This window comes from Gorilla gorilla, chromosome 8, assembly GCF_029281585.2.
Source record: "Gorilla gorilla gorilla isolate KB3781 chromosome 8, NHGRI_mGorGor1-v2.1_pri, whole genome shotgun sequence".
NCBI lineage: Eukaryota > Metazoa > Chordata > Mammalia > Primates > Hominidae > Gorilla > Gorilla gorilla.
In genome coordinates this window covers 43241632-43268324 of record NC_073232.2, presented here as the reverse complement: position 1 = coordinate 43268324, position 26693 = coordinate 43241632, and the positions used below count along the sequence as shown (strand labels likewise).

The following is a 26693-nucleotide window of genomic DNA, read 5'->3' as shown; positions in this document are numbered from 1 at the left end:
GCAATCGGCAAGTTTTCCTAAATAATATGAAATACTACATGCTAAGAACCCGAAAATAAAATTAAAAAAAAAAGAACAACAACAACAAAACGGTTTTAAAATTTCATAAGAAGATTGTGAGACTTTTCTTGAATTCCTCCAGCAAGGCTTCGGCTGTACAGGCATTTATTCCTTCTAACAACTGTTTTTCTTCCATTTACATTTTTTCCAAAAAATACACTTCAGCCCTGATTCTAAAAAAAAAAAAAAAAAAAATGTATAATTTCACATCTAAAGAAAAGAAATAGCTGATGTTTCTACTTCACAGTATACAGCCTATCTATGAGCTTTATCTCAGCCTCTGTTATTAGATGACTTTCAGAGAGCTGCCAGAAATAGTCTTTTATTTAAACTGGTTTTCCTTACACTGTTATTTGACAGTTGTGTTATAGAAAGATTATTCAATATCAGTGATGTCAAAAAGCTTGGATTTCCCAAGAGTTCCTGGGGGAGAGATTCTAGAAGGCAAGCCAGTGCTTTTCTACTTTAGGAATATATTTTCTTCAAATTCATGTTACTATTTTATGCCCAAATTACATATGTCTGCATAATAGACCCCCATCCCTAACTTCAGAGATCTAAAAAAAAGAAAAATCATCTGCTTGAATTTCATTTCATGTAGTTTTTTATTCCATACCATGTGCTCAATAATAGCCAAAGTGACGGCTTATGCCAAGATGCAATTTATTGCATAGATGCTTAGAACTAGCTACTTTAGGCTGGGTGCAGTGGCTCACGCCTGTAATCCCAGCACTTTGGGAGCCCAAGGCGGATGGATCACCTGAAGACAGGAGTTCAAGACTAGCATGGCCAACATGGCGAAACCTACTCTCTACTAAAAGTACAAAAATTAGCTGAGCCTGGTGGCTGGTGCCTGTAATTTCAGCTACTTGGAAGCTGAGGCAGGAGAATCACTTGAACCTGGGAGGCAGAGGTTGCAGTGAGCCAAGATTGTACCATTGTACTCCAGCCTGGGCAACAAGAGTGAAACTCTGTCTCAAAAAAAAAAAAAAAAGACAACTAGCTACCGTAATAAAGAAATTAGATTTTTGTTACTTAACCTATGCTAATGACACTCTTTAGATGTGACTAAGTTTGGCATTCACCCAAAAACTGTTTTCAATTTAGTGTTCAAACAGAAAAATTTAGACAGTCTAACTAATTTTCTAGCTTTTATCATGTATACATACATAGAAAATAACTGGTCCCTTAAGACATTTAAAAATGCTAGGCAGGATGCTGAGGATGCCTGGAGCAATATAGAATTATGGTAAATTATGGTATTCATACTAAGTCATCATTTGGAATTTTATTTTATTTTTTTTGAGACAAGGTCCTGCTCTGTCACCCAGGCTAGAGTGCAGTGGTGTGATCTCAGCTCACTGCAACCTCTGTCTCCTGGGCTCAAGCGATCCTCTCACCTCAGCCTCACAATTAGCTGGAACCACAGGCACACAACACCACACCAGGCTTATTTATTTATTTTCAGTTGGAGTTTTGCTCTGTCACCTAGGCTGGAGTGCAGTGGCACAATCTCGGTTCACTGCAACTGCCACCTCCCAGGTTCAAGCAATTATTCTGCCTCAGCCTCCTGAGCAGCTGGGATTATATAGGCATGTGCCACCACGCCTGGCTAATTCCTTTTTGTTTTTTTTTTTTTTGAGACAGAGTCTTGTTCCGACGCCCAGGCTGGAGTGCAATGGCACGATCTTGGCTCACTGCAACCTCCACCTCCTGGGTTCAAGCAATTCTCCTGCCTCAGCCTCCTGAATAGCTGGGATTACAGGCATGCACCACCACACCTGGCTAATTTTTGTATTTTTAGTAGAGACGGGGTTTCATTATGTCGGCCAGGCTGGTCTTGAACTCCTGACCTCAAGTGATCCGCCTGCCTTGGCCTCCCAAAGTGCTGAGATTATAGGCGTCGGCCACCGTGCCTGACTGCCCAGCTAATTTTTGTAGAGACTGGGTTTCACCATGTTAGCCAGGCTGGCCTCAAACACTTGACCTCAGGTGATCCACCCACCTTGGCCTCCCAAAGTGCTGGGATTACAGGCGTGAGCCACCGTGCCTGGCCTAATTTTTGTATGTTTAATAGAGACAGAGTTTCACTATGTTGCCAAGCCTGGTCTCGATCTCTTGGGTTCAAGTGATCCACCTGCTTTGGCCTCTCAAAGTGCTGGGATTACAGGAGTGAGCCACTGTGCCCGGCCAGAAAAATTCTCAGATATTTATTTAGCCAACAAATATATATGGAATTCTTACTATATGCCAGACAATGTGCTGTATCAATATCTTCTCCAAAACAGGCAGTATCAGGCAAACCATTCAATGACAACCACTATTTCCTGCCTTGATTCCCTTTGTGTACCCTTTAAATTCCCCAACAAAACAAGAGTTTTCTTTCTTTTTTTTTTTTTGAGATGGAGTCTCACTCCGTCGCCCAGGCTGGAGTGTGGTGGCACCATCTCAGCTCACTGCTACCTCTGCCTCCTGGGTTCAAGCAATTCTCCTGCCTCAGCCTCCTGAGTAGCTGGGATTACAGGCACATGCCACTGCGCCCGGCTAATTTTTGTATTTTTAGTAGAGATGGCGTTTCACCGTCTTGGCCAGGCTTGTCTTGAACTCCTGACCTCATGATCCACCCGCCTCAGCCTCCTAAAGTGCTGGGATTACAGGCGTGAGCCACCACGCCCAGCCCAAATAAGCATCTTTATAAGTTGTTCCAGGAGCAGGTTAAGCAACACCATGATAAGACGTAAGCATAATCAAACACTATTAAGCTGAGGGTTTAAATGAAAGGTCCAGCTATACAGATGGACCAATACATTTGATTCCAGTCTCGCTTCTAAGAGGCAGACAATGTGAAAATGTGGGGCTCATAGACCAGAAGCAAACATCATCTTTAAATATCATCAATTACTGAGGGCTAAATTTCTTCAGAGCCATCCCAACCATCAGTAGAAGAAAAACAGGACAGAGCAGAGGCTGAGGAAGATAGGATAAGTGAGAAGAGTTCTAAGGAACTGGGATCAGGGCAAGTCTCCACAGTTTGCTCTAGGGTAATGAAGGGGAGACTATGGCAGAAAGGCCCACTGAGGTCCACTTGACACTGTAATCAATGGTATAGTGATAGATGGGTGCCTGGGTCTCCTTTCTACCTAGAAAGAACTCAAAGAAGCCACATCTCAAATATGCTTTCATTCAAATATTTTTAGAATTACCACTAGCTAAATACAATATCAGGTGCTCTGGAAATACAAAGCGATATGACACAGTTCCCACTTCAAGATATTATTTAATGATGTCCTATCCACTGCCTAAGTTTTCTTCTTACTTAGAGATTCTTCTGAATTAACAAGGACTTTCATGTAAATATTTCTGTAGCTGTTATGGGACGCCATCATTCATTCATGATTTAATGTGAACATTGCTTTTAAATTATGACAAAAAATAAAATTCTAGTTGAGATATCCTAGGAGAAGGATAATTTTGATTGGACAAGTCAGATGAGAAGAAGGAATACTTTTACATGTTAGGTCAGTTTCTAGACGGCAGAAAATTTAGCCTGTTTTGAAGTTTTACTTTTCCTGCTCCATCTACTTTCTCCCACTGATAAATGAGGCCTAAGAAAGAAGGAAGCCTGGGCCGGGCACAGTGGCTCACACCTGTAATCCCAGCACTTTGGGAGGCCAAGGTGGACGGATCACCTGAGGTCAGGAGTTCGAGACCAGCCTGGCCAACACGGTGAAACCCCGTCTCTATTAAAAGTACAAAAATTAGCCAGGTGTGGTGATGCGTGCCTGTAGTCCCAGCTACTCAGGAGGTTGAGGAAGGAGAATGGCTTGAACCCAGGAGGCGGAGGTTGCAGTGACTTGAGATAGCGCCATTGCACTCCAGCCTCGGTGACAGAATAAGACTCTGTATCAAAAAAGAAAGAAAGAAAGAAAAAAAGAAGCCTTCAGATTTACTCCTTGCTTTCCTGTTAGGCTTTCCTTTCTGAGAGCCTAAGGAGCAGAGAAGGAGAACCAAGGGCAAACCTCCTCTCTTCTATATCTCCCATTTGATCCTCAGATACCACAAGGAATTGATTCCATGGAAAAGTCACAGAAAGCTTTACAGGGCGACATATGCTACTCAAGAGAGGACAAAATTTATGCAGACATAATTCTGGTGGCAGTATCAGCCCATATAGCATACTCCTGACCACCTCGTTCCATACTCCTTTCTTTTTAGAGCATAGCCCCATCTTGACTATTTGTATTAAAAGGGTAGGGCTCCAGAAATCACGTGTCTGTAACTATATTTCCACAACATTTTAAATGAATATTAGAATTTTATTACATTATAAGAATATTATTATTTTCAAAACAATGAGGCTGGACTGATTCAAATAAAATACAAGTATGAAAGGCTAATAAGGAGAACCTCAAGGGTAAAAAATTATAAAATCTCCCTCAAGATACAGTCAAAATACATTTAGATCTTATTTTTCTTATAAGCCACAATTTGCTTCTTTGCCCTCTCTGTTCTCTGCTTAGCCTTGAACAAATCACAAGCAATTATTCCCAAAGGATAAATTTCCTTTTTCAGATTAAAAAATATTTAAATATTCTAGAGTAGTCACAAGCAGATTTGAGAGATTAAACACAATTGCCACTTCTTTCTTGCTTGAATGAATTCAACATCATCTATAAATAACTTGATATATTTCAAAGCATTATTTTAATGTTTTGACAGAAGCTGCATTATCAGAAAACCAATGAATTAACCACAAAAACAGGTTATGCCAGAGAAGGAAGTTATTGGTAAATAACACATTGTGATACTTTTTGCCTTACAATATGCAAATGAGTATTTCAGAAATTCTAAGCACCTCTCATACGCTAAAATAACACTGAAAAAGATTAGCCTTTTACCTTCTTAATCTTATTCTTCATAACAGCAATTTAGCAATGGCAGATAATTTCCAGACATAGAAATTATGAAGATAATAGCTAAACCAAATTTTCTGTGTAACTTCCCCAACTCTGATGTCCCAGTAAGAAGGATTTGTAACTGCTTTATACCTGTTGATACATCTCAGCTGTTAGGCCTTGCCCATATTTTTCAATACATCACTCGACCTGAAAAACTTATTTTCATCTAAAACTTTTATAACATTTTCATTAGATGGAATGGCACTGATCAGCACCACACTTTCCAAGTCACATACACTTTGTGATCTGCTCTTGACTTCAGCATGGCAAGAGAAATAAGATATTACACAACTTCACTTGAATGCTATTGTAATATCTCAAAAGGCTTGTATGTTTGTGAGAAAGATGCATCATAATGAGGATGCAGCTTAATTTTCAGTAAATCAAATCTGGCTACTGTGAAAACACTTAATTCAATTTCTCCACTGATTCTCTAAAATCTAAAGAGATAATCAAAATGAGAATATAATTAATTATGCCAGATTTTCATTAAGTCTGCCTCCAAACTTTAAAGCCCTGGGTACCAAACATTTTTGCTTTGATTTTTCTGGTAGCTTTTCAAAGATTAATAGTAAACGGTAAGGAAGTTGCTTAATGATAAACTATTATATACATATATATATATTTTTTTATTTTTTATTTTATTTTTTATTTTTTATTTTTTTGAGACAGAGTCTTGCTTTGTTGCCCAGGCTAGGGTGCAGTGGCGTGATCTCAGCTCACTGCCGGATCACTAACCTCTGCCTGCCGGGTTCAAGCGATTCTTGTTTCTCAGCTCCCTAATAGCTGGGATTACAGGCACTCACCACCATACCCAGGTAATTTTTGTATTTTTAGTAGAGACAAGGTTTCACCATGTTGGCCAGGCTGGTCTCCAACTCCTGACCTCGAGTGATCTTCCTGCCTCGGCCTCCCAAAGTGCTGGGATTACAAGCATGAGCCACTGTGCCCAATTATAAATGTTTTATTATTGCCTCCCCATCAAGCTATCTAGAATTGTTTTCATGTTATTAGCCCACAGGGTTAATAAGTTTAGATCGAACATATATGAAGACAAAGAACACACAAAAATACTTCATAATTGTCAATGGCCAAGGGCCAAATTCTAAGTTATATTACCATTACCTAGTGAATCTTAGCATTAGTAAGAATGATCCAAGTCAATAAATAATATTTAGCATTCCAAAGAAATTCTGATAACCCTTCTCTATATCTAGTAATGCAGAAAAATCTCTGACTTCTGTGTATAAAATTTAAGACCATCAACTAATGTTCCAGTTGGTTAGTGCAGAGAAGTAAGCTACTAATAACCATGCTTGTTTATTCCCACTCAATTCTTATTAACTTACTTTAAGAATCAGCAGTCCTTGGAAATTATTTAATAATAATTATTAACAGTCTCTTCATCTTGCCTAGAATGAATCTGAATTCATTTTATTAATGAGTAGTTATCTAGTAAATACTTAATATTCTATTTAATATGGATGCTATGGCTCATGCTGAAAATTCTTCAAGTTAATCCATCAAAGCTGATTAGAGAGATAAGGTTTAAAGCAATAGAATGTATGAGTTAGGAGTAAAGAGGGGATACAAATATATGAATTCTGAATTATAAGAAACCAAGCTTGTTTGGGAATAGATTAATTAAAATACACATTTTTCTCATTTCACTGGTACTGGGTACAGACTGAAGACATCAATAGCTACAAGGACTATTCTAAATTTAGGATATCAACAGCAAAGTAGAGTCTTAAGTTTGCTAAAGGTTTTTTTTTTTTAATAAAATGAAAAAAACAACATATGTTATATTCTTGCTCTGTTACCTTGCCACCACACTTAATATAGATATGTCTGTAGTGAATATCATTACAAATTTATAATCAGTCATGCAGCTTATATTCTAGATTGGAAAATGGACAATAACAGTATAAAAAATAAATTATATGGAATGTTAAATAGTGATATGTGCCAAGGAGAAAAAATAAAGAAAGAGGTTTAGGAGATGTGTGTTGTATGAGTGAAATGGAATAAAAGGTGTTAAAACGTGTAGGTTGGTCAAGGAAGGCCCATTACCCGAATCACATACAGAGAAGAGTAAGAAATTCATGCCACTGCTTATTGTAAGCACGAGATATTTCTGCCAGATTGATTGTTATTCTGGATACGTGTCCTAGAAACTCTCATTTAGAAAAACCAAACTTCCAAAAAGTTTAAATAAGAAGAATTAACTCTAATGGAAGAAATTATATTGCATAACATGCTTTCTTTAGAAAAACAGCTTTCTTAATTTTATTTTTAAGTCAAGAAAAAAACCCACATGATTTCCTATATGTAGTTGTTGACTTTTATTTTAGACCACATAGTAGTTCATAAGCTACTTTGAGGATTCAAGTTTCAATCCATTAGAGCACAGTGTTCATATTCCTCAAAATGATGGCGATTTCTTGAACACCTGTGAGTTCATTAACTTTGTTTCGTTGCTTTTTTTTTTTTTTTTTTTTTTTGAGTCAGTCTCGCTCTATCCTCCAGGCTGGAGTGCAGTGGTGCAACCTCAGCTCACTGCAACCTCTGCTTCCCAGGTTTAAGCAATTTTCCTGCCTCAGCCTCCCGAGTAGCTGGGACTACAGATATGTACCACCATGCCCGGCTAATTTTTGTATTTTTTATTGGAGATGGGGTTTCGCCATGTTGGCCAGGCTGGTCTCGAACTCCTGACCTCAAGTTATCCACCCACCTCAGCCTCCCAAAGTGCTGAGATTACAGGCGTGAGCCACCGCACCCAGCCTTAGTCCGTTAACTTTGAATGAAAACAGCTCCTCAGAAATATGGCGGTCCCACAGCATCTGGCTGATGCCCTTTGCACTGTTCTAGCTGGTTTTCTGTGGCCCTGCTATCCATCAGAGTAACAGATGAATGCATATGCTAATGTACTTTCCCTATTCCCAAGCCACTCCCTGGCAAAGATTTTCCTTAGGGTATTGGGTGCCCTCTTGCAGATGACTTGGGAACCATTTAGTGTATTTAGACTGTAATGATCCCTTGTTACCCACAAGAAAGGAGAGTCACTGAGTGCATTTCCTGTCATCCTAGCGGCAATCTGAACATGGGAAAGAACTGATCTCAGTGTCATTTCTCATATTTCTCCCCATCTTGTTATAATAGATAAAGTAGACAATGCAGTGTGCAAAACTCAGATTGCAAGCATGTTTGAACTGCCCACTATCTATAGGAGAGTTTATGACCAGCCTTTCCGTAGTTCAGCCTTAGACAAAGAAGCAGCACTAAAGTTACAGCTTAACACTGCTGAATATGTGACCACAGCAGTAATGTCAAGTGACAGGAGCCCAGATGCTGGGGTTGGCCTGGGTTCAAATCCTAAACTGTCTCCTTACTCACTGTGGGTCTAGGGACAGGTTCTTTAACCCTCTGTATGCCTCAATTTCCTCATTTGTAAAATGAAAGTAACAATAGTATAAACATTATAGGGTTGATTTGAGGAAAATATGTCACTGGAGTCTCAGCGGGAGAGGAAGGGAGATCACAGAAAAAGTATTTGAAGAAACATATAAAGGTACAGGTCTAAAAAGCTCAATGAACCCAAAGACAAGAAACATGAAGAAAACTGCATCAAGGCACATCATAATTAAAAAGAACATGTGCCAAAAATAAACAAGTGGTTCTCAGACAGGGATGATTATTCCCCACCCCCAGCACATAGACGACATTTAGCAATATCTGGTGACAGTTTTGCTTGTCATAGCTGGGGGAGGGTGTAGGCTGTGCTGCTGGCATCTAGCAAGTAGAGGTCAGGAATGTTGCTAAATATCCTAAAGTGAACTGGACAGCCCTCACAATAATGAATTATCCTACCCAAAATATCAACAGTGCTAAGAGTGAGAAATCCTAAAGGCATGTTATAATCAAATGTTTAAAACCAGTAGTAATATCAGGCAAGAGAAAAAAATAAAAGGCATCCAAATAGGGAAATAAGAAGCCACATTATCTCTTCGCTGACAATATGATTCTATACCTAGAAAACCCAAAATACTCTGCCAAAAGGCTCCTAGACCTGAAAAATGACTTTACTGAAGTTTCAGGATACAAAATCAATGTACAAAAATCAGTAGCATTTTTACACACCAATAACTTTCAAGCTGAGAGCCAAATCAAGAATTCAATTCCATTTACAATAGACACACACACACACCCCCTAGGAATATACGTGACCAAGAAGGTGAAAGATCTCTACAAGGAGAACTACAAAACACTGCTGAAAGAAATCAGAAATGATACAACCAAATGGAAAAACATGCCATACTCATGGGTTGGCAGAATTAATATTGTTAAAATGACCATACTGCCCAAAGGAATCTACAGATTCAATGCTCTTCCTAATAAATTACCAATGTCATTTTTCACAAAATCAGAAAAAAACTATTCTAAAGTTCATATGGAATCAAAAAAGAGCCTGAATAGCCAAAGCAATCCTAAGCAAAAAGAGGAAACCCAGAGGTATCACATTACAAACTATACTATAAAGCTACAGTAACCAAAACAGCATGGTCCTGGTACAAAAACAGACACATAGACCAATGGAATAGAACAGAAAACCCGGAAATAAAGCTGTACACTTACAACCATCTTATTTTCAACTAAGCTGACAAAAATAAACAATGGAGAAAGGACTCCCTATTTAATAAATGGTGCAGAGATAACTAGCTAGCCATATGCGGAAGAATGAAACTGGACCCCTACCTTGCATCATATACAAAAATTAACTCAAGATGGATTAAAGGTAGAAATGTAGGACCTCAAACTATAAAAATCCTAGAAGAAAACCTAGGAAATACCATTCTAGACATCAACTTTGGGGTGAAATTTATGAGTTATTCCCCAAAAGCAATTTCAACAAAGGCAAAAATTGACAAGTGAGACCTAATTAAACTAAAGAGTCTCTGCATAGCAAAAGAAACCATCAACAAAGTAAACAGGCAAACTACAGAGTGGGGGAAAATATTCACAAACTATGCATCTGACAATGGTCTAACATCCAGAATCTATAAGGAGCTTAAATAACTCAACAAGCAAAAAAGCAAATAACCCCATTAAAAGTGGGCAAAGGACATGGATAGACCCTTCTCAAAATAAGACACATAAGCAGCCAACAAACATGAAAAAATGCTCAATATCACTAATCATCAGAGAAATGCAAATCAAAGCTACAATGAGGTGCCATCTCACACTGGTCAGAATGGCTATTATTATTATTATTATTTTTGAGATGGAGGTTTGCACTGTCTCTCAGGCTGGAGTGCAGTGGAGTGTGATCTCGGCTCACTGCAACCTCCACCTCCCGGGTTCAAGCGATTCTCTTGCCTTAGCCTCCTGAGTAGCTGGGATTACAGGCGCCCACCACCACACCTGGCTAATTTTTGTATTTTTTTTTTAGTAGAGATGGGGTTTCACCATGTTGGCCAGGCTGATCTTGAACTCCTGATCTGCCCGCCTTGGCCTCCCAAAGTGCTGGGATTATAGGCATGAGCTACCATGCCCAGCCTAGAATGGCTATTATTAAAAACACAAAAGATAAGAGATGCTGACGAGGCTGCAGAGAAAAGGGAATCCTCATACACTGTTGGTGGGAATGTAAATTACTTCAGCCACTGTGGAAACCAGTTTGGTGATTTCTCTAAGAACTACAAACAGAACTACCATTCAACCCAGTAATCCCATTACTGGATACATACCCAAAGGAAAATAAATCGTTCTACCAAAAAGACACATGCACTTGTATGTTCATTGCAGATTTATTCATAATAGCAAAGACACAGAATCAACCTAGGTGCCCATCAGTGGTGGACTGGATAGAGAAAATGTGGTACACAACACTATGGAATACTACACAGTCATGAACAAGAATGAAATAATGCCCTTTGCAGCAACATGGATGTAGCCAGAGGCCATCATCCTAAGTAAATTAACACAGGAACAGAAAACCAAATACCGCACGCTCTCATTTATAAGTGGGAGCTAAACACTGGGTACATGTGGACATAAAGATGGGAACAACTGACACTAGGGACTACTACAGAGGGTAGAGCGGGAGGGGCACAAGGGCTGAAAACCTACCTATTGGGTACTATGCTCACTATCTGGGAGATGAAATCATTCATACCCAAACGTCAGCATCACCCAATATCATGTAACAAACTTGCACGTGTCCTCTCTGAATCTAAAATGAAAGTTGAAATTATAAAAACAAAAAACAAGCAAGCAAAAAAAAAAAAAAAAAAACTAGTGATAAAGAGAGTCTTAAAATCATACCCTGATTCTATTTTCTTCATTCCTGACAAATATAGAAAGTAACTTACAAAGTAAGCGCTTCATTGTAAATCACTCACCACATTCAAACTAGGAGTTGAGCACCATAAAGTAAATGTGCTGGGAATGGCAGAGCTACTTGGAGGGGTTTCTAGAACCCAAGGGTCATTGTGACTTTTTAAAAACAAGCTTTTAAGTGGTTAAGGGAGCTATGCGATGTACCAGGTACTCTGAAGGTTCTGTTCTGTGTTCCTTCTGACATTTGGAAAGATATGAAGGTAACAGGACTAAGCAGTGGACACAAGTTCAAAACTTATTTCAGCTCAACAAACATTTGCTACAACTACTTACAAGTATACATTTTATACCAATGCAGGTCTCTTCATTTAATGCCATAGTCTTTCTGCTACATCATGGCTATTTGCTGTATAATAAATTCTGTCCAAAGTCACAAAAATGTTTTAAAAATTCCCACCAATTTGGGTCATTTTTTAAAAAAGATAAGGTTTATGGATCTTTAAAAATCAGACACGAAGTAACATGTTGTGACAGAATAAAAAAATAAAAACCAAGACAGATTTCCACTAAATATTAGGCACTAAACTATTAATAGCTACTTTATATTCATGATGTCATCATTCTCAAATAAATAATTTGGGTTTGATATTACTGCCCCCTTCATTTTACAGACACAACAGAAGAACAAATCTATTGTCTTCCCCCAAATCACAAGCTAAGAAATGGTGGGGCTAGGATCTGAACTAGAGATGCTTTTAAAAGCACATTATGATCTTAAGTTGTATGCTGCTGGAGTTATTTTGGATTTTCATAACAAATCAATGTGTATTTTCATTGCCAGGGTACTGCTCCACCGTATGGATTTATTCAGACACTTTGTTGTCCCAAAGTCAGCTGTGGCAAGGCATATACATATATATATATATATAATTTCCTTGTCAATCCTTACACACTTACACAGAGGAATAAGAACGAAAGTGGTCACAGTCATGACAGGACATGTATATGCCACTTATTAAAAACTATCTTCTAGTAGCTTTATGTTTACAGATGGCTGGCTTGGAGAAGGTAAAAAAGAGAGGGTTATTTTTGTTTGATATGTCCCAGACCAAAAAAAAAAAAATTGCAAATCACTTATTTCAAACATACAAATCTGAACTCTGGTTCACCTTAGGTAGATTTTAATAGACTACACATGGAGAGCTATGAACATAACATTTTGTTTAGTTTTTCTGAATGGTTAAAAAAAGTCACATCAAAAAGTAATAAAATTTAAAATCACTTAGAGTAGCATACTAATCAACAAAGCTATTGATAGTTTTAAAAAATCAGAAACTCCTCAATGCTCCAAGTGAGTCAAAATTGAGTTTTGTGTCTTCAGAAGTATTCCTCCAAGGTTAAAAAACAAACATTCAACTCAATTAGGTCAACCAAGCCAATTTTCTTCTTTAATGGAGGAAATGATAGATCAAAATATGTTTTATTGGAGAAGCAGTAAGTTAATGAAGGATATAGTAGTAAGCAATACATGACTCACCTTGACAGAATACAGAGTGACAGACAGTTAAAGGTAGATGTCACTTCTTAGTTTTTTTGCTGCTGTTGTTTTTGAGACAGGGTGTCACTCTGTTGCCCAGGCTGGAGTGTGGTGGCCTCATCTCAGCTCACTGCAACCTCCGCCTCCCAGGCTCAGGCTACCCTCCCACTTCAGCCTCCTAAGTAGCTAGGACTACACGTATGCTTTTGTAGAGATGGGGTTTCACCATGTTGCCCAGGCTGGTCTTGAACTCCTGAGTTCAAGTGATCTGCCCACCTTGATCTCCCAAAGTTCTGGAATTACAAGTGTGAGCCACTGTGCCCGGCCGTTTTGTTTTGTTTTTAACTTTACTTTGATACTTTAGTTTTCTCTTCTTTCTGCCTCTCTCAGGTGGTTCTATGCACAAGTTATAGTAAATTAAAAGCAAATGAAATTTTATGTAACTTATAATTCATTATAATTCATTAACTCTACCAATATGTCTTGTTTTATAAACATATAAACAATTATGTTTATAGTCCTGTATCTGCTCTACAAATGGAAAAAGAAAATGTTTATACTTACTGGAAAGAACAGTTGTGAGGAAAATGTAGTCTGAAAAGGATATGAGCCCACATTCTCCAAGGGTGTAAAATATACTGCCTTCATCAGCAAATTTTTCTCGTTCCTGGGAAATTTTCTATAAAATGTATGGGTCCCACCAAAAGACAAAAATATATAAGTGAATTAGAATATAAATAGTAAGAGATGAATCACCATTTATCTGACAGTTTTATGCTATTTATCATAAGCATTTCTCTCATGGCCATTCAAAATCAATGGATCCTTTACAGTTTTCAAGATGATGAAAATTTTAAGACAAAAATTATGTTTTCATTTCAACACTAGTTCAATATGAACATTAGAAAATAATTTCAATGTTAGAACCCTCTGCCATTGCACATATACAGGCCCACTTTAGAACAGGTTTTGTTTCTTAGTTTGAAAAACAATCCACCTTCTTCTACAGAGGTATACGTGGTAATAAACAAATAAACACATGAAAAAACTAAAAGGAAATCAGTTTTGTCCAAGAAAAACTAGACTGATAGTGATTAGAAAGAAAGAAGTGAGCAACTATTTCCAAGCCCTATACAAATGCTCAGAAAACCAATTTCTGAAAAACTAATTTTACTTGATAACCCCAAGAATCTTAGCTTCAGAATACATACCAGTATGCAGAGTGAATAGTATCTCTGAAATATAATGCCAAATCAGTCATACACACTTTCGGCAATTTAATCATATCTACTGTTACTTTAATGGAGGCTCCTAGATGTCAGCTATTTGATGAAACTGTCTCCTACAACTTAGTTTTTACTCTAAATATATATTTCTCTTCTTTAACCTATAAATGTCACAAAGAAAGTTAGTTCTCAGCTTTGGTAATTGTCTGCCTGGCAAGTGGTCTCTTCCTGGGTGTTTAAACAAACTTACTCTGTTTTCTGAATTCTTAGCCAAAGCATAAACTTAGTTGTGACATTGAATATATTTTCAAAAACTGAAAAGGATCCACCAAAAAGTTAGACTTGAAACTAATTTCCACAAGTTCTAGACCACCAAAAATATTTAAGGAATTATTTTGAGTATAAAAAATAGATTTTAAAAACCCAAACCAATAAAGCACAATCAAAGTAATAATGTCATGCAAGCATAAAGTAAGAGGCAGCATTGCAGGCATAACTTCAAGAAGAGTAAGATGAAAACTAAACCAACAAGCACCATCACACCAGCATCCAGTTATACAACTATCCAATGGGTTACCTCTGTCTAGTGGAGATCCCATCATAAACCACAAAGGAAAGAAAACTGGTTAACCAACTGAAAATACAAGTACCACAACGAATCATCGTGAAGTCAGTTTGTATGATCTTCTCAATAAACTCATTCAAAATAGCCTCTACTAGATATTTACTTGTTCATAAGAAACAGTAGCTATGGACAGGTTAAAGTCCATAGGTGAATACCAATAACACAGTAGTAGGTTTTGATGGCGCTTCTACTTAGAAGAACTTTGCTGACTTCTTTTGTGGCTGACAGAAGGCACAGTCCTGCTTGATAGCATTTAGAGATTACTTCTTTGAGTTGACAACAAAAATGAGTATAATCCAGTATGTTATTAAGGTTAGATCTCATACTACACTTGATCTTCTACCAAGAGACTGAACAGAAATTTCAGACAAAAAAAGCTACTGGATGAGAACTAGAACAGCAAAGCCCTCCACCAGGAAGTTAATATTTAAATTTCTCAAAATAAAAGAAAAAAATTTGCATTTTTTACGTTACCCAAGATACTGCAAAGGTAAACTATGTGAACAGGAAAAAATACACAAAATGAGAATAGGTCCCCAAAGGCTGACCATTACCAGCCATAACAATAAATGTGTATAGAAGCTAATACTTAATAATAATGATGTAATAAGCTTATGGGGAAATTGCTATAATTAAAATAAATAACATAGTGGAAGCCACAGGTTGAGAAACAGACAAAAGTCTAAGGATACAGTGAAATGAGGAAGTTAAGCCAAAGAAGCAAACCTAACATTATTTTTCTAACAATCATCCGGGCCATGCTGATGCTGAGAAGGTAACATAAGGGCAAATCTAATTTTGTTGGTAACAAAATTTGAGTTTGACATAACTTCAAACTCACAGAAAAGTTGAAAGATTAGTATAAAGTACTATTATATATTTTTTACCAATTCACCAACAGTTTACATATTACACAATTTGCCTTGTATTTTTTCAACATGCCACTTTGAAAGTAAATTGGAGACATCATGCCACTTTATGCTTAAGTACCCCAGCATAGATTTCCTGGGAACAAAGACATTCTCTAATGGTCACAATCCCAAATGCCATAATCCCAAACGTTGAAATCCCCAAAGATCAAAATTTCTAAAGCCTAAAATCCCCAAAATGTAATTCTGATACATAATTTATAGCACAGTGTATGTTTAATAAAACCAGGAAATTTAGTATTGATACACATACTATTATCTAATTCAGTCCTTTTTTATTTTTTTTTTTGAGATGGAGTCTCGCTCTGTCACCCAGGCTGGAACGCAGTGGCGTGATCTCAGCTCACTGCAACCTCTGCCTCCCGGGTTCAAGCCTCAGTCTCCCGAGTAGCTGAGATTACAGATGCACACCACCACACCCATCTAATTTTTGTATTTTTAGTAGAGACGGGTTTTGCCATGTTGGCCAGGCTGGTCTTGAACTCCTGGCCTCAGGTAATCCACCCACCTTGGCCTCCCAAAGTGCTGGGATTACAGATGTAAGCCACTGCGACCAGCCAAATCCAGTCCATTTTCAAATTTTAGCAAATTGTCCCAATAATTTCCTTTATAGCTATTTTCACCCTGATCAAGGATGTAATCCACAATCATAAACTGCATTTAGTTATCATGTCTCTTTAGTCTCCATTAATAGGGAACAGCCGTTCTTTGTCCTTATTTTTTCCTGTAGAGGTTTATTGGTTTTGATTGTGATAAATTCACCATTTTTACCATTTAACCACACAGTATGTGGGCCTTTTAGGTTTGGCTTCTTTCACCGAACATAATGTTTTTTAGGTTCACCATGTTGTAGCATGAATCAATATTTAATTCCTTTTTATTGCCAAATGATATTCCACTGTATGGGATGCTGATCATAATCCCCCCAAAATACACACTGAACACCATAATCCCGAATGTTGAAATCCCCAAAGATCAAAATCCCCAAAGTCTAAAATCCTAATTTTGGAAAACATAAAAATTCTTTAAAAATATTTGCTTACATTTTTAAAGAAGATTTGAGAAACATAAGAATGAGACAGAACACTTTGAGCAGAAGAACCATTGTTCATAAAGAAATGGCTCAAAGGGGAAATGTATAAACGCCTATCACTATAGTTAGTAATCGTATGTGCCCCAGTTATAAAGGCAGTCATCTGAAATACCCTGAGAACAAACCTAAGTCTTTTCATGAGATAAGTTAAAAACCACAATGGGTCATTATTGCATACACAGTTGCCCAAAGAGCTGAGATCTTGAGAAATCTTATCTTTCACAAATGCAGTACAAAAAAGGTCATTTCTTCATTTATTGAGGAAGTTTCAACGTTTTTACATAAACGCACAATGCTTACACACAATAAATGCTGTGATAATACACTTTCCTGAAGTCGAATTTCTGATATCCAAAGCAGCAGCAGCAAAGTCTGCCCCAGCTCTCAGAGAGAACCATTTGCTGTCTCCAGATCCCTAGCTGATTGGGTGGTGCCCATCAACATTGAGGGCAGACCGTCCCCATCTAAATCCACTCAGATTCACACACTAGTCTCCTCACCCTAACACCCAAAATAATGCTTTACCAGGTTTCTAGGTATTCCTTAATCTAGTCAAGTTGACATTTAAAATTACTGATACCTAAAATTAAGTCCACAAGTTCATCCCTTATCAATCTGGCATCCATACACAGCTCCTTTCTTCTTTGTTTTTTTTTTTTTTTTGAGACGGAGTCTCGTTCTGTCGCCAGGCTGGAGTACAGTGGCACAATCTCTGCTCACTGCAATCTCTGCCTCCCAGGTTCGAGCAATTCCCCTGCCTCAGCCTCCCAAGTACCGGGATTACAGGTGCCCACCACCGCGTCTGGCTAATTTTTTGTATTTTAGTAGAGACGGGTTTCACCATATTGGCCAGATGGTCTTGATCTCCTAATCTCATGATCTGCCCACCTTGGCCTCCCAAAGTGCTGGGATTACAGGAGTAAGCCACCACGCCTGGCCCCCATACACAGCTCCTTAAGCCATACTTAACTCCCAAATAAAGATAACAAGGTAAGGAATTTTGATTTTTTGGGATTGTATCTTTTGAGATTATGATCCAAACCCCACTGTATGTATATACCACAGTTTATCTATTCATATGCTCAAAGACATTTAGGTTATTTCCACCTTTTGGTTATTCATGTATGAGTATCTGTTTGAGTACCTGTTGTCAATTCTTTTGGTATGTACTAAGGAGAGGAACTGCTGGGTCATATGGCAGCTCTATGTTTTTGGTTTTTGTTTTGTTTTGTTTTGAGACAGTGTCTCACTCTGACACCCAGGCTGGAGTGCAGTGATATGATCTTGGATCACTGCAGCCTTGACCTCTGGGGCTCAGCTCAGGTGATCCTCCCATCTCAGCCTCCCTAGTAGCTAGGACTACAGGTACATGTCACCATGCTCGGCTAATTTTTGTATTTTTTGTAGAGATGGGGTTTTGCCATGTTGCCCAGGTTGGTCTTGAACTCCTGGAGTTAAGCAATCTGCGTGCCTCAGCCTCCAGAGTGCTGGGGTTACAGGCATGAGCCACCACGCTCAGCTGGTTGTTTTTTGTTTAAGACAGGAGGAGGTTGCTCTGTCGCACAGGATGAAATGCAGTGGCGCAATCATGGATCTGGGCTGCATCCTTGACCTCCTGGGCTTTAAGCAATCCTTCCACCTCAGCCTCCCAAAGTACTGGGATTACAGCACCATTTACATTCCCATAAGCAATGTAAGAGGATTCCACATTCTCCACACCCTCACCAATACTTCTTCCTCTTCTTCTTTAAAAAATTATAACCATCCTCATGGATATGACATGGTTTCTCATTGTGATTTTGATTTACATTCCCCTAATACCTAATGACGTTCAGCATCTTTTCATGTGCTTTTTGACCATCTGTATATCTTCTTTGGAGAAATGTCTATCCAAATCCTTTGCTCATTTTTGAATTTGTTATTTCTCATTTGGCTGTTGAGTTCTAATCTAAGTTCTTTATATATTCTGGATATTAGATCCTTATCATAGACATATCTGCAAATATTTTCTCCTATTCTGTGTGTTGCCCCTTCACTCTTGATAATGTCCTATGAAGCAGAAAAGTTTTAAATATTGAAGTCCCATTTATCTATTTTATTATTTGTGCTTTTGATGTTATATTTAATATTTCATTACCAATCCAAGGTCACGAAGATTTACCCCTACTTTTCTACTAAGGGTTTTATAGCATTTGCTCTTTTTTTTTAGGTTATTGATCCATTTTGAGTTAAATTTTGTATATAATGTGAAGTAGGGGGTTCACCTTCATTCTTTTGTATGTGAATATCTAGTACACCTTATACCATTTGCTGAAATGGTATGACCTTTTACCACTGTCTTACATGCTTGTTGAAATTCAATTAACCATAGATGTGTGGGTTTATTTCTGGACTCTCAATTTTCTTCCATTGTCTGTGTTTATGCCAGTACCACATCATTTACATTTTTGTAATTTAAAAAAATTGCAGTAAAATGCATATAACAAAATTTACCACTATAAACATTTTAAAGTATAAGTCTCTTCAGCTCTGTGCATTTTTTTTCATTCTTTTTCCTCTCTGCCTCAGACTAGATAATATCAATTGACCTATATCTTCAAGTTCACTAATTCTTTCTTCTGCCTGCTCAAGTTTGCTGGTTGAATCCCTCTAGTCAATTTTTCAACTCAGCTCTTGTACTTTTCAGTTCCAGAACTTCTATTTGGTATCTTTTAAACAATTTCTATGTATCTATTGAAATTTTCTGTTAGTTCATACATCATCCTTTTAGCTACTTAACTATACTTTAGGCAGTTGATCTAAAGTCTTTGAGTAGTATATATAATGTCCGTGCCTCCTCAAGGATACTCCCTATTTTTTTTTTCTGTGATTGGGCTGTAATTTATTGTTTCTATGTATGCATAATTTCTTGTTGAAACTGGACATTTTGTATATTATAATGTGGTAACTCTTGAAATCGCATTCTTCCCCTTCCTCAGGGTTTGTTGTTGCTACTTACTGTGGGTTGTAGTTGTTTGTTTAATGACTTTATTAAACTCTTCTTGTAAAGACCTGTGACCTTTGTCATAGGTCGTCACTCAAGTCTCTGTTCACCTTAGTGAGCAACTAGTGATTTGACAGGTTTCCTTAAATGCCTGGAGCCAAAGGGGGAAAAATACTCTCCGGATCTTTTCAGATTGGCTCTGTACTGGGCATTTCTTCAATTTACTTAGCAAGACCATTTACAACCCTCTCTCTTAGCCTTAAGATTCCGGCTTGCATGGGGCTTAAATGTCAGCCAGACATGAAAGCTCGGGATCTTCTAAGGTTTCTTCTGAACATTCATTCAACCCTAAGCCTTCTACACTCCCCTGTATATGGTGAAGCATTTCAAATCACTTGTTCTCCCACGTATCTCCTGACAAAGCCTCTTCCTTCCCAGGCTATTTGGTTTGTCTGCTTGTCCCAGCTGCTACAGTATTATTTACCTTTAAATCTTTCTGACAAATGCTGCCCCAGTCCCCTAAAAGCTCTGAAGCAGGTGAAACAAAGGCAAGCCTCAAAGCTGATTCCTTAGGGAGCCACCAGACAGGCTGATGCCCACATCCAGAGTCATCCAAGAACATGATCCACATTGCTCGTTCTGACACAAGCAAACTCTGTCAGGAACATGGGCCGCCATCCTTACAGCTGCCATTGCACTGGGGACTTGGGGTGGTCACCAGGTAAGTTAAAATACAATGTTCTGTGAACAAATTTTAGCAGCTTCTTTCTTTTAAAGCGTTCTCCTGGTTGTTTTAAGTCTTTCATTAGATTCTAGAGATCTGAACAAGTTGACTGACAGTTTTTGGCAGCTTAATTTTTGGTTTAATGGCGGGATGTGGTTTTGGAGTTCCCCGCTGTGTCATTTTTTCTCTCTTTGTACTTCTTAACCTTGACAGTTTTAAAAGGCACAGGTGAGGTATATTGTAGAATATCTCTCATTTTGAATTAGGCTGATGTTTCTTTGTGATTAGATTCATATCTAGCTATCACAAACTATGAATTCATGTTGATACCTATAATTCCTTTCTAGGATACAATTTGGTCTTATCCCTCACACACTTGTTACTACCTTCTCCAAAAATGAGAAACCTGGTTCCCATTATCATCAATATATTTATTCAAGCTTAGAATACACAAAAAGTAGTTTCACAACTGCTAATCCCATCTCTGCAGAAAACAACATATCTATATCATCTAGAGTCCAATATTTGTTACTTTTTTAAGGAAAATCTACATGTTGAAACACAAAAATCTAATGTATAATAGACGTCTTTATCAAGATATGGAACATTTCCATCACTTCTGAAAGTTCTTTTATGCCCCTCCATAATGAATTCCTACCATATTTTCACCATAGATTAGTTTTGCCTGTTCTAGAAATTGATATAAATGGTATCACTAGTATATACTTTGGTGTCCTGCTTCTTTGGCTCAGCATAATGTGGGGAAGATTCATCCACACTGTAATCATCAGTAGTTCACTTTTATTGCTTAGTAGTATTTTATTCTGATCATTACAAAATTAAAATATATAATAAATGTAAAAGTGTTCCTATTTCTCCACATCCTCTCCAGCATCTGTTGTTTCCTGACTTTTTAATGATTGCCATTCTAACTGGCATGAGATGGTATCTCATTGCGGTTTTGATTTGCATTTCTCTAATGACCAGTGATGATGAGCTTTTTTCATATGTTTGTTGGCCACAGAAATGCCTTCTTTTGAGAAGTGTCTGTTCATATCATTCATCCACTTTTTGTTGGGGTTATTTTTTTCTTGTAAATTTATTTAAGTTCCTTGTAAATTCTGGATATTAGCCCTTTGTCAGAGGGATACATTACAAACATTTTCTTCCATTCTGTAGGTTTCCTGTTCACTCTGATGATAGTTTCTTTTGCTGTGTGGAAGCTTTTTAGTTTAATTGGATCCTATTTGTCAATTTTGGCTTTTGCTGCCATTGCTTCTGGTGTTTTAGTCATGAAGTCTTTGTCCATGCCTATGTCCTGAATGGTATTGCCTAGGTTTTCTTCTAGGGTTTTTATGGTTTTAGGTCTTACATTTAAGTCTTTAATCCATCTCGAGTTAATTTTTGTATACGGTGTTAAGGAAGGGGTCCAATTTCAGTTTTCTGCATATGGCTAGTCAGGTTTCCCAGCACCATTTATTAAATAGGGAATCTTTTCCCCATTGCTTGTTTTTGTCAGGTTTTGCAAAGATCAGATGGTTGTAGATGTGTAGTGTTATTTCTGAGGTCTCTGTTCTGTTCCATTGGTCTGTATGTCGTTTTGTGATGTGCTGTTTCTAATTCTTTAGTAAAAAGGTCTACATTGTTCTTCCATGCTTTTGCAGTTGGGGTGGTAAAGAAGTAGAGAGGGAGAGAAGTTACTTGTATGTTTTCAGAGGCATGCTCTTGTTAAAGAGTGGTTCAGGTAAATTTAGGATTATGTATCTATTTACTAACTCTTAAGAATTTATAAGTGAATTTATAGAGTATCCAAAACTCTGAGGAAGATTCTTACAAAATTCATGACATAGTAATTACAGACACAAAAATTATCATAAAACCATCAAATTTGATCTCTCAAGTTACTCAAAGCTAGGAAGAACATCAAATAAATATGTCAAAATTTGGGAGGAAATGGGAGTTACTAGAAAACAAACTTTTAGATTATTCTGTGCCTATGGCTGCTTCTTAGGCTGGTGTTTTAAAACCAAAGACCTGATTCTACCATTTGATCCAGCAATCCCACTACTGGGTATTTACTCAAAGGAAAAGAAGTCATTATACAAAAAAGATACTTGCATATGCATATTTATAGCAGCACAATTCACAATTGCAAATACGTGGAACCAGCCCAAATGCCCATCAATAAACAAGTGGATAAACAAACTGTGGAATATGTATATGATGGAATACTACTCAGCCATAAAAAGGAACGAATTAATGGCATTCACAGCAACTTGGATAGGACTGGAAACTATTATTATAAATGAAGTAACTCAAGAATGGAAAACTAAACATTGTATGTTCTCATTCATAAGTGGGAGCTAAGCTATGAAGATGCAAACACGTAAGAATGATACAATGGACTTTGGCGACTTGGGGGTGTGGGGAAGGGTGAGGGGGTGAGGGATAAAAGTCTACAAATTGGGTTCAGTGTACACTGCTCGGTGATGGGTGCACCAAAATCTCACAAATCACCACTAAAGAACTTACTCATGGAACCAAATACCACCTGTTCCCCAAAAACCTATGGAAATAAAACATTTTTTTAAAAAAAAAAAGAAAGAAAATGTCAAGTAAAATGATCCTTCATTTAATCTTTTAGATGGTGTTTAATCTTTTACTAAATTTTAAGTCATTCTTTCCCCTAAGCAAACACCACTTATACACTTCAGGGGTGATATGGAGGCATATTCCAAGGAGAATATAATCTTATCAGACTGGTAATAATGTTCATTTTCTCTCACTGCCCCAGAAGTAGTTATTTACATTTTTTGTTATTTTGTTGTTGTTGTTTTCTTTTCTTCTTCTTCTTTTTTTTTTTTTTTTCCTGAGATGGAGTGTTGCTCTGTCCGCCAGGCTTGGGTGCAATGGTGAGATCTCAGCTCACTACAACCTCTGCCTCCCAGGTTCAAGCGATTCTCCTGCCTCAGCCTCCTGAGTAGCTGGGATTACAAGCATGTGCTACCACACCCAGCTAATTTTTGTATTTTTTTGTAGAGACAGGGTTTCACCATGTTGGCCAGGCTGGTCTCAAACTCCTGACCTCAAGTGATCCTCCTGCCTTGGCCTCCCAAACTGCTGGGATTACAGGCGTGAGCCACCGCACCTGGCCTGTTTTCTTTTTTAAAAAAATTTTTGTTATTAATACACATTTATATTAATATGTAATTTTTACTAGAAAGTATAACCTAAGGATTTATATTTAATTCAATATATGTAGTAAATTCAAATATAATAAACTATGAGAAAGAAATTTTTTAATATAAAAGTTGAAAGAAATAGAACACACTTCAATTCTATTGTAAGGGTATATAATGTGAGATTAGGTAATAAATTATCAGTTCAGTTAAAAAAATTTTAGTAAGGGTCTATGAGAAATTTGTTTCATCTTCAAGTTCCTGAGGTAAGACTCTAGCAATCCTTCAGTATACATGCTGGAAATTATTTAAATAGAACTGGATATTCTTTTTTTTCTCTTTGAGATGGAGTCTCGCTGTTGCCCAGGCTGAAGTGCAGTAGAATGATCTCGGCTCATGGCAAACTGCCTCCTGGGTTCAAGCGATTCTCTTGCTTCAGTCTCCCGAGTAGCTGGGATTACAGGCATGTGCCACCATGCCTGGCTAATTTTTGTATTTTTAGTAGAGACAGGGTTTCACCATATTGGCCAGGCTGGTCTTGAACTCCTGACCTCAAGTGATCTGCCCGTCTCGGCCTCCCAAAGTGTTGGGATTACAGGCGTGAGCCACTGCTCCCAGCCAGAATTGGATATTCTTAAAAGAGACTGTAATTGCAGATACCTTACAGAGCATTATGTTGTTTTATGCGGCTTAGAAGTTACATTTCAAACTTGATTCCAATCACTTGAATCCCTGAAATTAAGGATATGGAAGCAGAATGCAGGTCAAATGACAAGAATAGCATTTCTATTCAATTTACTGACCAATGTTACCTCTTCTTAGAGGAGAAAATTATGCAAAATGTTTTAAAGCAATGTGCTCACTAACTTAAATGAACAAAATATAACTGTTTTACTATTCACTGATATGACCTAGTCTTAGATCTTATTTATTTCAAAACTTAAAGTGTAGTTATAGGTACAGTATCACCAACCCATTCAAATTACTGATCTCAAGTAAAGGCAAATGGACATTATTACAGGTTTCTGGTATTGATCTCAACTGCACCATATCCTGGATATTTTCATTTTTTAGATAAGCAGAAAGACTTGAAAGTAAACTTATTATATAGCAAATTATACACTACACATGTGTAACTGCTACACTTCACAGTAAGTCAAAAACCTAGATTTTTGTACCAGATGACTTTATGCTGAAGCACTCACACTTTAGTTTCTGACCAATCACATAAACTTATAAAATACATGGTTAAAGTTGCTGGTGCCATGAGGGGCACTGGGACTGGGATTTCCAGACTCATGAGTGCTAAGTGTGCTCAAACAGTGAATCCTAACTAGTTACAGGGTTGATCAAAATAGGGTTAGTAATTTTGCCTTCTGGGACTCAAGTATATGAAGCCAAAGAGAGAAATCATATCTAGAAACTTATTTCTTCTAGTTAAGATCTAATTTTCAAGTTATAAAGTTAAAAAAACTTTTTCTAGTTAATAGAAGTTGATGGACTATGTCTGCAAAATCAATGCTTACATATCATCCAGAAATTCAAAACATCTTTGGCATATAGAAAATGTGATGAAGAACACAGCTTTACTATTTAAAGTGTCATCCTTTATGAGGATGAAATCTTTGGGTTATTTTAGTATTAATATTTCGCTACATGGCTGAAATACATTCAAAGTCTATCTAAATCCCTTGAGTAATATTTGAGGTTGCACATCAAAAACAAATTAACGATAATATGCTTCTTCTGGAAAATACAATTTTGGCATATCATTTCCAAATGACAAATAGTATTTCTATCTAAGGTTGGGGTCAAGGTATGTGGTGGAGTGTTAGAAAGAAAGAGAAAATTCAGCAATTTTCCCATGCAATTAATGCTTACACTTCATTATCTAGTTGGTGCATGGATTGATGCCAAAGCCTTGGTAAAACATCAATCTTAAACAATCACACTATTTCCAATCAAATTAAAAATGTTGCACAGCTAAAATATGTTTTTCTTATTCCCCACCCCATCTCTGAACTTGCAGAAGGGTAGAATTTGGGGATATATCAGATAACAATGAAATCAAAATGTTTCTAATTTGAAGTAGTTTATGATTCCTCCTTCTGACTCAAATTTTCTTCTAAGCTTTTCAAAGGTAATATCGCATTTGAGGCAAACACACATAAATTACTGTGCAACAAACCGGAAGGTGAATGCTTAAGATACTGTAAACTTCACTATGCCAGAAAGCAATTCTCTTTTCAGTCCCAATTCTAACCACCTCAGCTGTGAGAACAATTCCAAATACCTGGAATGCAAAGGTTTTCTTATCTCATTAACTAGATGGCTTCAAAGATGGTACAAATGAAGATGTTTTTAAAAAACAGTGGCAGATGATTTGATTAAAAAGCAATAATAAAACATTTTAAAAGTCTACTGGAATGGCATTAACTTTAAAGAAATGATACAACTTTACTGAAAAGGTTTGTTTTAATCCTCAGTATCTGAACGAGGTATTATCAAAACTCTAGAAGGAGAAAATCTTCAACTCCACCATGTTATTTCTGCATACTAGCTTCAAAGCAGCTTTGAGCAGGGGAATCTATGTTTTATGACTTGATTATCTGCTACCTAAACCTAAGAATTTAATTTTGAACTTTGGCCACTCAAATGGATCAATGCTAAAAAGAAAGTCCTGAGATCAGCAGCAGTGTTGTTTTTAGTCACTTGGGTTATAAAAAGTTTCTCTACCACTTAATGTAAAAACAATCTCAAGTAAAAATCTGGAAAAATAAGTCAATATAGTGATTTCACCTTCTTTCACTTGGAAAAAAATTTGTATAAGAAAAAAATGTATCATAAGAACAAAAATTAAAGTTTCACTCTGAGGATCACCGTTCACAACCTTGATCTAAACTGCTTTAGTAACTATCACCTCCCAAGAAACCATGTTGATGAAGGATTTTAAAAGCAATTTTGAAAGCAAACAAACATTTATAGGTATCCCTTAAGCACCAATGACCATTAAAGACACCATTAAAGACCATGAAAAACT

General features: G+C 37.2%; 1 protein-coding gene across 2 annotated transcripts in view; it reads right to left on the bottom strand.

Moving 5' to 3' along the window:
* MICU1 (mitochondrial calcium uptake 1) overlaps positions 1 to 26693 on the bottom strand; it is a 260294-nt gene that overhangs the window by 127399 nt on the left and 106202 nt on the right. For both annotated transcript variants that reach the window (XM_004049577.4, XM_019034765.2), the window contains one exon: positions 13459 to 13573. In XM_004049577.4, coding sequence (XP_004049625.1) covers positions 13459 to 13573 — 115 coding nt within the window. The remainder of the gene's footprint in view (positions 1 to 13458; positions 13574 to 26693) is intronic.